Genomic DNA, 14,615 nt, shown 5'->3' on the forward strand with positions numbered 1-14,615 from the left:
GGCTGGGGATTCGAACCCGCCACCTTAAGTGTATGTGGCTAGCGCCTTAGCCGCTTGAGCCACAGGCGCCGAGCCTCTACTGTGGGATATTAGGGGAACATGAATGTTCCCCAGGTGGGGCCATCACAGTTAATTTTGGGAGCAGAGGGTATCCAGCCTCTGTACTGGCAGGTGCTTACCATGATTTTACAAGTTCCTTCTTACTCTGAACATGTTGATGGTTTACTGACTCTTGGTAGATGACAGTGACAGTTGTTCAGGATCAAAGGATGCAAAAAAAGTTCCTGGAAGCAGTGAAGGAAGAAGGGTTTAAAAAACCAGGGACTTTCGACAGCCACAACTTTTTATCTAAGTCCTTCCCTCTTCCCACCCTTTCTGTTTGAGGTCAGTGCTTGGTACTTCCTCAGTTTACAAAACCCCTTATGTCTCCCACAAACAGGATTGAGGAAACAATCCTCTCACACTGGCAAACCCTGGGGACTAGAAAAATGAAGCTGCATGAGCCTGCTCCAGCCTCTAAGTCTGCCAGTTAGTGAAGTTGCAAGTAGTCCCAGGTACGCCTGAGCCCAGGATCCAGATTTAAACCATGACCTCTTCCACTGAGGTCATGGCCCACTCTGGGTAGAGGTGAGAAGAGGAGAGCTGTTGTGGGACCACCTGGGCAGGCCTTTACCACTCTGCCCTGGCCTGAATTGAACATTGTCATCCTGTTGTCCCAGGCTTCCGTATTCCTTCCTGATTTGTTGTTGTTATTATTGTAGTTTGTCTGGGGTCGGGTTTGAACCCCCCACCCTTGGTATATGGGGCCAGCGCCTTACCCACTCAGCCACAGGTGCCACGCTCCTTCCTGAGTTGTTATATCTTCTCCCTCCTTGCCTGTGGAGGGAGAGCCAGGGGCTTACCTTTATTGGGGGGTAAGAGAGCAGATTAAGCATCAAGAACAATTGATGAGGCTCGGCGCCTATAGCTCAACTGGCTAAGGCGCCAGCCATGTACACTTAAGGTGGTGGGTTCGAATCCCCAGCCCGGACCCGCCAAACAACAATGACGGCCGCAACCAAAAAATAGCCGGGCGTTGTGGCGGGCGCCTGTGGTCCCAGCTACTTGGGAGGCGGAGGCAGGAGACTCTCTTGAGCCCAGGAGTTGGAGGTTGCTGTGAGCTGTGATGCCACGGCACTCTACCCAGGGGGATAGCTTGAGGCTCTGTCTCAAAAAAAAAAGAACGATTGATGAGAAGCTAGAAAGGGAGACTGATTGTCAAGAGGTGTAGAGTGCTGAAGCAGGCATGAAAGCCCTGGTTCCAGTCTCACCTCTACTGAGAGGCTGTGGGCCTTGGGGAGGTCTCCTAGCCTCTGAGTGTCAGTTGCTCATTGGAAAATGCAAGAACTCCCTGCCCCATACGTAGGTCTGTGTGCGGAGAAAATAGTATATACTGTGCTGGATATACAGTAACATTAAGAGATGTTGACTGTTGATCAGAGCTCATATGTAAGGCACACATTTCTTGTCCACCCGTAAGTGCCATATTCCCCCAGGGTTTGTGCTTAGTGCTGTGAGGGCTCAGGGGAAGCTTGCCCATCCTCAGAGGACTTTGTGGCCTACCAACATGAGTTCTTCAGATTGTTTAATAGGAAAGATCCTAGCCTGGAGTTGTGGAATGAAGGAGAAACAAAAGTGAGAGCTAGAAGAAGGGCTGAGACCAGGAGGTCAGTGGTCTGGAAGGAAAGTCTTCTCTCTACAAGAGATGGCTAGCTTGCCTTGTGCTTCCCATGTGACCCGATAGTGGGGGCTTTGCAGGAAGGTGTGAGGAATCCCAGGCCCTTGGACTTCCTAGAGTTCAGGAGTGGGAGTGGTGACTGGAGACCCAGAGGTGAACAGGAACCTAGAGATAAACTTCCAGAAGCAGGAGCTGGACCGGGCTTAGGAGGGACTTTTGGATTGTTCCCCAGCCTTTGAATAAAATCTAGTATTAAACATCTTTCTATAGTGAGAAAGCCTTCTTATCTGTAATCCTTAGACCACTAGGAGGCTCACAGGGTCCTGAACCCCCTGAAGTAATGTCCACAGTGTTTTTTTCTGAGTGGAATGTGCATTTTCCTAAGGTTAAAGCTGTTTTTTTAGGAAGAGGGAGGTCCATCTGCCACTGTCAGCTTGCTGGTTTATCCCCCTCCCGTCTCCTGTCTCGGTTCCTGAGAGGTGGTTTGCTGGTCTTTATCAGGGCTGCCACTCAGGGTCAGAACATCTGGGTCAGGCACATACTCCTTCTGAGCCCTGTTTGAGGCCTTGTTAAAGTGATCTGCCCCTACCCAGGTTCCACCTGCCACAGGTGAGATGAGGCTTTATGACAGCCAAGAGCTGGAGCAGTGTCCGCACCCTTCCCTCTTGCCAGCTGTTACCCAGTAAAACACCTTGGGGAGGGTGGGGCAGCCCACTTCCGGGGAGAGCGGGGGAGGGTAGAAGGAAGTTGATCTAAACCCGCCTCTTTCTCTTTCTCTCTTTCTCGCTTTCTCTCTTCCCTTCCCTTTTCTGCCTTGCTCCCCTCCTGCCCCTTCCTCCCACCTTGCTCCTGGGTAGTGTCCTGGAACCGCACACCCTTCCTGACCACCAGGCCCTGGCTTCCCTGGCCCTCGAGAAACTGTGGGGCTTTGTCCCTGTTGCTCTCCTTGCCAAACCCAGTCTCTCTTCTGCTAGTGGTAGTTTCGGTTGCAACATAGTCCAGGTTCCCAGGCAGGAACCGCTTGGCCTGGCTGCTTCGCTACTTTTCACTGAGGAGGTGGAAGGTGTCGCCTGCTCCGGCTGCATAAGGGTGGCTGGCTGAGGTGCGGCCCCCGCCCTGGGCCTGGCTCTTCCCCGTCTCTGTACTTTGCCCTCACTGCCCGACAGGTTCTGCTGTGGGCTCTGCTGAATGGAAGTCGCTGGTAGTCCTTGTCCCTTTCTCCAGCCGGGTATGTTGTCCCCTTCCTTACTCCAGGAGTACCCTCTCCTCCCTTCCACCTCAAACGTGGGATCTTTAAAGAGTTGCTAAACAGAGCCAGGCATTAGCACAGCGTGTTAAATTCTTGAGAAGGGTGTCGAGACGTGGCTGAGGCATTGACTAAGAGGGGATGAGGGACAGATACTCAGAGTAGACCCTCCTGGGCTCAAGTCAGCAGGCTTAGCAAGCAGGAGGATATGTGTGTGTGGGGGGTGGCAGGGGTGAGCAAAGAGGAGCTTTGCTACTGTGGGGGGAAGCCTGGGATCCGGGGCTAGTGCCAGATGGACACTTTCTTCTCCCCACTCCACAGTGCCTACTTACTCTGCCCCTGGCCAGGGTGTATCTTCCTCTTACCCTTTCCAAATCAGCCCCTTCTCAGGCGGGGGAAGCCTCAGGACACTTGAGGCTAGCCCTGAATGCAGAGCCCCAAAGCGGGAACTTCTCTAGGGGAGAACTATTGGTAGGAGCCTCCAGCGTTAGGGCAGGGGGCCCTGCCTACCTGAGTCAGCACCGGGCCTCTGAGGGTGGAGGCTGTCTTCCGGGCGAGCCTGGCAACATGCCTAGGCCAAGTTCTGAGATCCCTGGCAGACCCAGTCGATATGAAACTTTACTTTTTTTTTATCCTCCATGTCCTGTCTTCTCTCCTCCTCTTGATCCTGGAAAGCTGTTTTGGCCTTACTTCTGAATCAGGCCTCCTTGGTAACCTGCTTGGTCTGCCATTTGGTTTCAAATACTGCCTTGCAAGTGTCTGCTGTGTCCTATCTGAGGGCTGCTTAAGAGCCATGGGGGCTACTTTCAGCGGATTTCCTCAGTCCTTTGGGGCCTACCTGGGATATGATGTAGGCCAGAGCTTTGGGAATGCTGGTGTCCCACATCTTAACCGTGAGCAGGGAGGATGGAGGTGGAGGGGAGGGCATGGCTCTCACTAGGTCCAGTTAGCCCAGCAGGGCGGGCTGGTTTACAGCTTACCACCTAACTGTTGGTGAAACCCAGGGCCAAGCTGGATGGGCCTGGCCAGAACCATGGAAAGAAAATTCTCTCCCTGATGGCCATTCTTCTTACCTCCCCTTCATCCTTGAGGGAAGCAGTCAAATGAGGAAGTTGACTCACATGGGCCTTGACCCAAGAAGCATTTTCTACTGGGGATTTTCTCCTTTCCATATTCTCTTTTTCTGCTTCCTCACAGTGGCTCTCCTCCTTGCCCTGTCCTACCTCCCTAGGGTGGGAAGCATCTGACAGGATAGATGGGGCCAACAGGTGGGGATAGGGAGGGACTGAGTGGTTTGAGTCTTGAGAGTTGAGTGGTTCAGTCCTAGAAAGGCAATTAGTGACCCTGGAGCAAAAGATCAAAGATCAAATGGCAGTTCTTACTGATTCTCAGGGTCATGAACAAGCAGAGGACAGGGTTCTTTCACTGTCCTGGGTATCCTGCTTGAGACGAGCCCTTCACAGCTGTCCTGTCTGAGGTTCTGGCTACTTGTCTTCCCTCTTGTGAAGGCTAGAGGTGTTGGTGGCATTTCTTCAGGTCTGGAGAATGGTGGGTGCTCAGCTTGGACCCCTTCTCCATGCTGGAGAAGGCCCCAGCATCTCTTACTGGCCTCAGATAGACTACATCCTACTTAGTGGAACTGGAAATAGATGCAGGAGGTTGTTGATAACAAGGCTTTTGGCTCTTCATACTGTATTTAGGGACATAATGGTTGCTCTCTCATGGTCTCTCGTCTACCTGTGTGAAGTAGGGAATATTTATTGTTGCTTCACAACTAAAGAAACTAAAGCTAGCAAGTTGAGGAGCCAGGACTTGAACCTACCTCTGCTGGACTATAGAGCTCCTCAGCACCCACAAGACTACTGTCTGGCACAGATGTGTGGGAACGCCCAACATGGGTCATCTTTCAGGTGGTTCTCTTTCCCTCTTTGTGATAATCTCACCTCCTTCTTAAGATGATGCTGATAATAACAGAGTTAATGTGTGTTGAGTAAGTGGCAGATGAGGGTTTGTCTCTGGCATCTACACTGTAAATTTTAACCAGAAAGTAAGTGGCAGAGTCCCATTTGTGGTTGTTGGTTGTTAGTTGTTGATGCCTTTAAAGTTTAGCATGCAGCCAAGCCAGGTGGGGAGTGCTGTCCTACCGTCCCACACAGACCAGCCCCTGGGAACCCAAGATGGATGAGCAGAGCAGAGCTCAGAATGGACATGGGATTCCCAGATTTGGCTTCAGAGGGGCAGAGGGCCAAACCTGCAGGTAGACACTAATTCCCTATTTTGGATTTTGAGGACTTGGAGACTGTCAAACTCTTGCTGCCTTTGGCTTGTATCCTCAGAGAAGAGAGTAGTGATAAGAAACTTAGAAGGTGAATTAGAGGTTGCTAAGGAAACTTTCCCACCTATCTTCCTCTCGTGGGAGTTGGGGCAAAAGGAAAGTTTACCCTGCTCATGGTCCCTAGGCAGGCTGGCAGGGTGGGAGGCAGTTTGGAGCAGTGCTTCAGGAGGGGGCTGGGAGGGGGCTGAGAAGAAGTGTGAAGAAGGGTCCTTAGCCCAGGAAGCCAGGCATTCAGGACCCTGCTGGGTGGGGCTCAGACTGCCCTTTGGGAGACTGAGCCAATCAGGTACTGGCAGGGCCTAGAAATACTCTTCTCTCTAAGGGGTGTGAACGCTAGAGTTGCTTTGGGAGGGAAAAAAGCCTGTATTCAAAAATCTACTTGTGGCTCGGCGCCTATAGCTCAACCGGCTAAGGCGCCAGCCACGTACACCTAAGGTGGCGGGTTCGAATCCCCAGCCCGGACCCGCCAAACAACAATGAAGGCAGCAACCAGAAAAAAGCCGGGCGTTGTGGCGGGCGTCTGTGGTCCCAGCTACTTGGGAGGCGGAGGCAGGAGACTCGCTTGAGCCCAGGAGTTGGAGGTTGCTGTGAGCTGTAATGCCACGGCACTCTACCCAGGGGGACAGCTTGAGGCTCTGTCTCAAAAAAAAAAAAAAAAAATCTACTTGTGTAGCAAATGCTGTTTGAGGACTAGCCAGGCTTAGGTGAGCTGCAGAGCGTGTGAACAGGTCCAGAGAACTCTGTGGGCTGCAGTGAGCAGACAGTAAGGGCTGGGGACTTCATGGAGAAGTGGAGGTTGGTAAGGATATGTAGAAGAGAGAACATTCCCTATAGTGCCAAGGAGGTCAAAGGGACTTTTCTGGGATACCAGGAGCCTCCCTCTTCAGAGCCTACCAGTTGCATGGGCTCTTTGCTCCTCCACGGTTCAATCCCAGGTGCTTCTGCAATCTGAGCCAAACAACTCAAAAAAATAGCCGTAGCTACTCTGTCAAGGCCCTACATTGACACGGAAAAGTCAGAATACTGTATTTGTTGCTGCTGCTGCTGTTTCTGCCTAAAAACATCTAGTTAGGCAAGTAAGCATCTTACTTATTTGTTTATCTTTATATGGAACACTTCATGAATTTTGATGTTATCTTTGAGCAGGGGTCATGCCAATCTCTGTATGGGTATGGTTCCAATTTTAGTATATGTGCTGCTGAACTGAACACAAAAACAAGATTCTTGCCAAGGAACCCTGGACAGTTCCTTGGGTAGTAGCAAGCCATTCTTTTGCTCTGTGGTTTTGAGGGCTTCACTTACAGCCAGCAAGGGCCGTGAAAGGAAGGATTTGATTCACACTTCTCTCATCACCCTGCCACCCACCAAACTATCTCCTTGAAGTTTCCAAGACAGCTCTGGATGGTTCTGCAGGGAAACTCTGGCCACAGCTTTGACCCAGTATGCTGGAACAGTGTTGCCAGGAGTTCTTTGAGAGAGGCAAATTGGGGCTCTACAGAGGGATTAGAGTGGACCCTGTTGACAGTTTTATTGAGATCTAATTGGCCAAGTGTAGTGGCTCTAGTGGCTCACACCTGTAATCCTAGCACCCTAGGAGGCTGAGGCAGAAGGATCCCTTGAGCTTAGGAGTTCAAAACTAGCCTGAGCAAGAGCAAGACCCCGTCTCTAAATAAGTTAGGTATTGTGGCACCTATAGTCCTAGCTCCTTGGAGACTGAGGCAGGAAGATCATTTGAGCCCAGGAGTTTAAGTTTGCTGTGAGCTAGGCAGATGCCATGGCATTCTAGCCTGTACAACAGAGTGTGACTCTGTCTGAGGGAAAACAAAAAAGATAATTTACATACCCTACAATGTAATTCACCTATTTAAAGTGTAAATTGAGCCAGCACCCATAGTTTAGTGGGTAGGATGCCGGCTACATACACCCAGGCGGGTGAATTTGAACCCAGCCCAGGCCAACTAAAGCAAAAGTGACAACTGCAACCAAAAAAATAGCTGGGCATTGTGGCGGGCACCTGTAGTTCTGGCTATTTGGGAGGGTGAGGCAAGAGAATCACTTGAGCCCAAGGGTTTGAGGTTGCTATGAGCTGTGATGCCATGGCACTGTACTGAGGGTGACATAGTGAGACTCTGTCAAAAAAAAAAAAAAGAAAAGTATAAATTGAGTGGCTTTCAGTAAATTCACACAGTGTGTTATCACCATAATTAATTTCAGAAATTCTTAATTACCCTAGAAAGAAAACCCACATCCCTAAGTTGTCACCTCACATTCTCACCCCTGCCCACCCCTGCCCACCCTCAGCTGTAAGCAATTAAGTATTCTACTTCCTGTCTCTATAGATTGCCTGTTCTGGGCTTTCCATGTAAATGGAATCATATAATATGTGTGGTCCTTTGTGACTAGCTTTATTTACTGAACATAATATTTTCAAGGTTCTTCCGTGTCATAGCATATATCAGTACTTCACTTCTTTTTATTGCTGACTAATATTCCACTACATGGATGTGACACACTTGTTTATCCATTCATCAGCTGATGGATGTTTGAGTTGTTTCTGCTTTTTGGCTGTTCTGGGTCATGCTGCTGTGAACTTGACTATACAATTTTGTGTGTGGATGCATGTTTTATTTCTCTCGACTAGGTACCTAGGAGTGGAATTGCTGGCTCACATATTTTGTGTTTGGCACTTTGAGGAATGTACAAATCTTCATGTAGATGTACATCATTTTCTGGACAATTGTCATTTTATGGGGGATGAGCATCCCTAATATGAAAATCTGAAATCCCAAAATCCCCAATGCTTCAAAATCCAAAACTTTCTGAGTACCCACATTATGCCACAAATGGAAAATTCCACACCTGACCTCATGTGACAGGTTACAGTCAAAAGGCAGTCAAGACTTTTGGCGCCAGCCACATACACCTGAGCTGGCGGGTTTGAATCCAGCCTGGTCCCGCCAAACAACAATGACAGCTGCAACCAAAAATAGCTGGGCATTGGGGCGGCTGCCTGTGGTCCCAGCTACGTGGGAGGTGGAGGCAGGAGAATCACTTGAGCCCAGGAGCTGGAGGTTGCTGTGAGCTGTGATGCCACAGCACTCTACCCAGGGCAACAGCTTAAGACTCTGTCTCCAAAAAAAAAAAAAAAGACTTTTTGTTTCATGCACAAAATTATTTGAAATATTGTATAAAATTAGCTTCAGCCAGTAAAAAAAATTACCTTCAGAGTATTTGTGTAAGATGTATATGAAACAAATTAATTTCATGCTTAGATTTGGGTCCCATTCCTGAAATGGTTCATTATGTATATGCTGATATTCCAAAATCAGAAACACGTCTGGTCCCAAGCAATTCAGATAAGGGATACTCCACCCATATAATGTTTATATGCCTGCTCAGTGCCAGTTATTATAGATTCTGCTTCCTTACCTTTATTTGAGCTCTGGGGTATCTAAGGTGGGCAAAGCAGAGCAGATTGTTTCCTGGCTCAGACCTAGTCATTCAGTTAATCGTTGTACAAGTATTCATTCAGCAGCGGACATAAGCCAGTCTGTTTGTGTGCTGGGATGTGTCTGAATAAAGGTCACATGTATATTGGCATGGGCTTCCACTCTCACTGGGATAGACAACAAATAAATGTAAAGTGACAGATAATAAAGATTCATCTAAAATGATGGGTGGCGATAAGGGCTTTGAAGTGATCTCTGCAGGGGTTTTTTTTGCATTTATTTTGGCCAGGGCTGGATTTGAACCCGCCACCTCTGGCATATGGGGCCGGCACCCTACTCCTTTAAGCCACAGGCTCTGCCCTGAAGTGATTTCTGATCAACTTTGAGATGTAACTTTCTCACAGTTTGGATGGCAGCAGGGCCCTGGAGCTCCTACCTGTAGTAGTGGAGCTATTGCCTTGCTAATGGTGTGTTGGGGGAGCTATTGAGGGAACAGCTCCGTTCCTAGGCTCTGATTCCTGCAGGATCTTGGCACTGGACCTTATGCTATGTTCTTTTGGAATGAAGACTGGCTGTCATCTCATCCCTCTTCCTCTTCTGCCTTATGAATCTTTGCTTGTCTACCAGCCCCCTGGAGTCTACTGCACCCCCGGCCTCATACATTTTCTGCAGAGAACTGAGGGCAAGGGTTTAGAGGACTGGAGGGGCAGAATGTAAAGGTGTGTCTGTTTCTACCCTCCAGCCCACCTTGGGACATCTTGATTCCAAGCCCAGCAGTAAATCCAACATGCTTCGGGGCCGCAACTCAGCCACTTCTGCTGATGAGCAGCCCCATATTGGCAACTACCGGCTCCTCAAGACCATCGGCAAGGGTAACTTTGCCAAGGTGAAGTTGGCCCGGCACATTCTGACTGGGAAAGAGGTGAGCACTGGGCCTGGGAACACAACAAAACCTCCCAATCCTGTTGACACTCCAGCAGGTAGTGGTGGGACTACTATAGCAACCAGCCTCTTTTATAGCAGGCAGAGAGGAAAACTGAGGGGTGCCAAGAGCAGTGGGATGAAAAGGAGTAGGGAATACAAAGAAGGAACTGGATTCTAGTTCTGGGTTTAGCCTAGTCAAAGAGGTGATCTTGGACTTTTTTTGTCTCGTGTTTAGGTAGCTGTGAAGATCATTGACAAGACTCAACTGAACTCCTCCAGCCTTCAGAAAGTAAGCACACGGCACCTCCTCTCCCTTCTTATACTTCTCTTCAGTAGATCACTGACCCCATTTGGACCTTCTCTTGAATTCCTAGTTTAATGTCTCTGGCCATCCCACTGTCCCCACCACCCCCTCCCATGATCCTGCTACCTTCAGGGCTTTGGTTGGATTCCCTGGTATGACTCCTGGGTGAGCTTCCTGGCCATAGACACTGGCTCTTTTGAAATCTTTCTGCCCGTTCCCAGACGCTTGGTCTATCTGTCGGACCAACTTCCTGCATCTTATCTTCTAGCCTATGGCCAGCCCTGTGCCAAAACACGTCTGTAGCCATTATGAGAAACACATGCAGCTTCTTTGAGATCAGGAGTGATCCAGGGAAGTGGCTTTAGAAGTACAGGGGTAGGCTTGGTGCCTGTGGCTCAAGTGGCTAGGGCGCCAGCCACATACACCTAAGGTGGCAGGTTCAAATCCAGCCCGGGGCCCCCAAACAACAATGATGGCTGCAACCAAAAAATAGCCAGGTGTTGGGGCAGGCGCCTGTGGTCCCTGCTACTTGGGAGGCTGAGTCAGGAGACTCGCTTGAGCCCAGGAGTTGGAGGTTGCTGTGAGCTGTGATGCCATAGCTATCCCCAGGGGGACAGCTTGAGGCTCTGTCTCAAAAAAAAGAAAAAAGAAGAAAAAAAAAAGAAGTGCAGGGGTAAGAGGAGGCAGGAAAACTGCCCCTGGATTCTATGCTAGCTACATTTTGCAGCATGAGTATGGAAGACTGGAGTTTTTAGACGCTAAACCCCAGTTCTAAGTCTCTGACACGTATTCAGATTAAGGACAGTTTTCTTTTTTTGAGACAGAGTCTCACTATGTCACCCTCAATAGAGTGCTGTTGTGTCACAGCTCACAGCAACCTCAGACTCTTTGGCTTAAGTGATTCTCTTGCCTGAGCCTCCCAAGTAGCTGGGACTACAGGCGCCCGCCACAAGGCCTGGGTATTTTCTTGTTGCAGTTGTCATTGTTGTTTAGCTGGCCCAGGCCGGGTTCAAACCCTCTAGGCTCATTTTATGTGGCTAGCGCCATGACCAATGCGCTATAGGCGCTGAGCTAGATTAAGAACAGTTTACCTTCTCTACTTCTAGGCTCCTCTTGGCTAGAGGTCAAACTATTTGCACATAGTTTTTGTTAGATGCAGTAAAACTTTTCCTTTGCTCCTTGTTTAATAGTGAGAAACTAAGGTCTTACTTAGGAGGTAGGAGGAATACCCCAGGTGGGAATACAAGTTTCTCTATCCAAGAAACTATGAAAGGCTGGTGGGAGCAAGAACAGAAAGGCAAACTTTCATTTGCAGAAGGGGGACAGCTTGCCAGTGGCTGGTTATTTTAGAACTAGAAACTGCCTGCTTTCTTCAGCCTGGGCTCTAGCAGTTAGGCTGACAAAGGCCTAGTTCTTTACGTCTTGTGGCAGATTAAATTTTGTTTTCATAAGTACATTGTGGTGGTTGAGTTAGAAGGATGTGGCTCCATGCCGCCAGGGTCAGATACAGTGACATGGTGATGCTGGGACTAGAGGCTCTTGTTAAGGGAGGTGCTCATGGAATTGGTGTAGATGTGTTGAGTTCCTCTGACCTGCTAACAGGTAGAACCAAGGTGTTTCCTAATTTTGTTACCCCTAGGATCCCCTTTAGGATTCTTTGGTTCAACAGAAACATCGCTGTCATCACCAGGGCATCCCTGCTTGGAGCTCTCCAAGAGGAAGGGATGCTCTTGACATGCTGGCTTTAACCCCACAGAAGTAGAAGTCAGTGTTGGGATGGCCATTTGATCTCTGGAGCCGTGTAGCTCCATAATAATTGCCAGAGTCAACCAAGCCATCTTACTGCCTACCTTTTTTTTCTCCCTACATTTTCCTGACTGTCTGGAAGGTACTAGTCCCAGACAAATATAGGCATTTTAAAAGCCTTTTAGCACACTTTGTTACCAAGGCCAGTGTGATCCTGGACAAATCATCCTATTTATTTTCATTTATTTGCTTACTTTGGGGGGGGGCAGAGTCTCACTTTGAGGCATTATAACTCACAGGAACTCCAAACTCTTAGGCTCAATTGATTGTCTTGTCTCAGCCTCCCAAATAGCTGGGATTACAGGTGCCCATCATAATGTCCAGATCTTTTTTAGAAGCAAGGTCTCACTCTTGCTTAGGCTGGTCTCAAACCTATGAGCTCAGGCAGTCCACCTGTCTCGGCCTCCCAGAGCACTGGGATTACAGGCGTGAGCCTCTGTACCCGGCCCTCTTACTTATTTAGAGACAGAATCTCACTCAGTCGCCCTGGATAGAGTGCTGTGGCCTCATAGGTCACAACAACCTCAAACTCCTGGGCTCAAGTAGTGCCCTTGCCTCAGCTTCCTGAGTAGCTGGGGTTGTAGGAGCCCACCACAATACCCAGCTAGGTTTTTATTTTTAGTAGCAGTGAGGTCTCACTCTTGCTCAGATTTTTTATTTTTTATTTTTTCAGTTTTTGGCCGGGGCTGTGTTTGAACCTGCCACCTTTGGCATATGGGGCCGGCGCCCTACTCCTTTGAGCCACAGGCGCCACCCTCCTCAGGCTGATCTTAAACTCCTCAGGTCAGGTCATTTGATCTGCCTGGCCACCCAGACTATAAGAATTATAGGTGTGAGCCACCATGCCCGACCTAAAATCATTCTGTTTAAATTTGATCCCAGCAATAACCCCTAAAGGATTAACATTGAAGAATCCAGCCCTCCTCAGGGTTCCAGATGAGCCCAGAAAAACTCCATGCTTTTCTAGAAAAATGCTACTTCCAGGCCAAGTGGGCACCCTTAGAGGAAGAGCCCTGGCAGCTATCTTGGAGCCCCGTTTTACTGCAGTGCCCCATTATTGCCCCTGAGATGGTGTATAGGACTTTTGTACCGCTTTTTTTTTTTTTTTTTTTTTTTTTGTCGGGGCCTCAAGTTTTCCTCCTGGGGAGGGGTCCTTGTCTTCCCTTATCATCCCCCACCCCCTGGCCTCAAGCGAGTCCCCTGCCTCACCCCCCCAAGTAGCTGGGACTCCCGGTGCCCGCCACAACGCCTGGCCATTTTTTGGTTGCAGCCATCATTGTTGTTTGGCGGGCCCGGACTGGGGATTCAAACCTGCCACCTTATGTGTATGTGGCTGGTGCCTTAGCCGCTTGAGCCACAGGTGCCGAGCCACTTTTGTACCTCTTGATCCAGAATAACTGTTGGGCCAGAGAAGAAAGCAAGAGGACCCTGGGCTCTGATAGGAGCTAAGGTCACAGTCAGATTCTTGAAGATTATAAAACCTGTTCTTTCCTTTCCAGCTCATGAGAACTCTTGGATGTCATTATAAAAAAAAATGTATTCACTTTATTCCATAAACTATATCCTTGGAATTAGGGTTCCACCCCACCCAAAAAAAAACAACTACCACCTCTGTTCTTTGTGCAAGTGGTAAGCCCTGAGAGTTACAAAACCCCCACCTCCAGTTCTCTGGCCCCCGCAGAGGGGAAGGAGTTCATTTCTGTCATCTTTCTTTTTGGAAATGTATGGTTTGGAGCCCCTGATTTTGTTTCACAAAGAGAGCGTGAGTGTGTGGAGGTGGATTTGATTAAAATTGGCATCAGCTATATATAGGAGTGGTTTCCTCTGTCACCACCCTGGAGGCCCAGGAAGGAAAGGCCTACCTGCTAGTACAGGGCCCTCTGACTTCTATAAATCAGAAAATGATGGGGTCTCTTCTCCTTCAGAACTGTACCACCCCTTCACACAGACCACGTTGGGTCTAAAGCAACCACTTAGGTCCTGAATATTCACCTATATAGACTCACAGTCCCTCCTACAGAAGCACCCAGCCAACACTTGAATGCTATTTGGGGGCTGGATTTGGTAGACACAGCAGAGGGCATGACTGGTTTGTCCAGATGCTGAGGCTGTGGTGGAGCCCAGCTCTCCTCCAGTTCTCTTGCTTTTTAGTCATAGAAGGACTATGGAGAACTGTACACCTGCTCTGTTTCTTTTTCCTGCCTGGTTTTGGTTTTGTTTTGTTTCTGTTTTTCTGAAATCCTAGCAGGGGCTCTGTTTGGAAGGACCTGAGGGGAGTAACAAACATAACCCCTGGTATTTTATTTTCCAGCTCTTTCGTGAAGTAAGAATAATGAAGGTTTTGAATCATCCCAATATAGGTGAGAACTAGTTATCATTCCTTTCTTCTTCCCCCACAGCAGGGCTCCTTTTCCGGCATGTAGTCCTACCTGAGGCATAGTGCCTTCTGGGGTCTGTAGTCTTCCAGGATGTCAAGGATGCCCCTGGGAAAGCTCAGCTCAAAATCCAATGCTACCTCTTGCACATTGGGCTGTTCTTAGTAGTTTGACTGATATGAGAGGAACTTGTCCTTGGGAAGTGGAATGTACAGGCGGGGGGCTTTCATCCCTCGGATGTCTCTGGACATGTTGGGGCTCAGTATATGGCCCTGCTACTTCTCTGACTCAAGGCTTGGCCTTTTCTCTTATAGTTAAGTTATTCGAAGTGATCGAGACTGAGAAAACACTTTACCTTGTCATGGAATACGCTAGTGGTGGTAGGTATGGGATTGGCCCTTCCTATTCCACCCCACTTCTCCCAACTCAAGCTCTGATCAAGACCCTGCCCTGTCTCTT

At 48.9% G+C, this 14,615-nt stretch overlaps 1 protein-coding gene and 1 non-coding gene across 7 annotated transcripts in view; one reads left to right on the forward strand and one right to left on the reverse strand.

Moving 5' to 3' along the window:
• The window catches only part of MARK2 (microtubule affinity regulating kinase 2), a 73,613-nt gene that overhangs the window by 46,516 nt on the left and 12,482 nt on the right, over positions 1-14,615 (forward strand). For 4 of the 6 annotated variants that reach the window (XM_012810721.2, XM_023518473.1, XM_023518471.1 and 1 more), the window contains exons 2-5: positions 9,490-9,669; positions 9,907-9,960; positions 14,093-14,141; positions 14,471-14,536. In XM_012810721.2, coding sequence (XP_012666175.2) covers positions 9,490-9,669; positions 9,907-9,960; positions 14,093-14,141; positions 14,471-14,536 — 349 coding nt within the window. Of the gene's footprint in view, positions 1-2,463; positions 2,946-9,489; positions 9,670-9,906; positions 9,961-14,092; positions 14,142-14,470; positions 14,537-14,615 lie in introns of those variants that run through there. The other 2 variants (XM_012810723.2, XM_012810722.2) reach the window with 2 other exon arrangements.
• LOC111728107 lies at positions 6,400-6,509 on the reverse strand. The gene has a single exon (XR_002775501.1). It is a non-coding gene; the product is annotated as a U6 spliceosomal RNA (small nuclear RNA).

This window comes from Otolemur garnettii, unplaced genomic scaffold (assembly GCF_000181295.1).
Source record: "Otolemur garnettii isolate 467f Iridium unplaced genomic scaffold, OtoGar3 scaffold00140, whole genome shotgun sequence".
Classification (NCBI taxonomy): domain Eukaryota; kingdom Metazoa; phylum Chordata; class Mammalia; order Primates; family Galagidae; genus Otolemur; species Otolemur garnettii.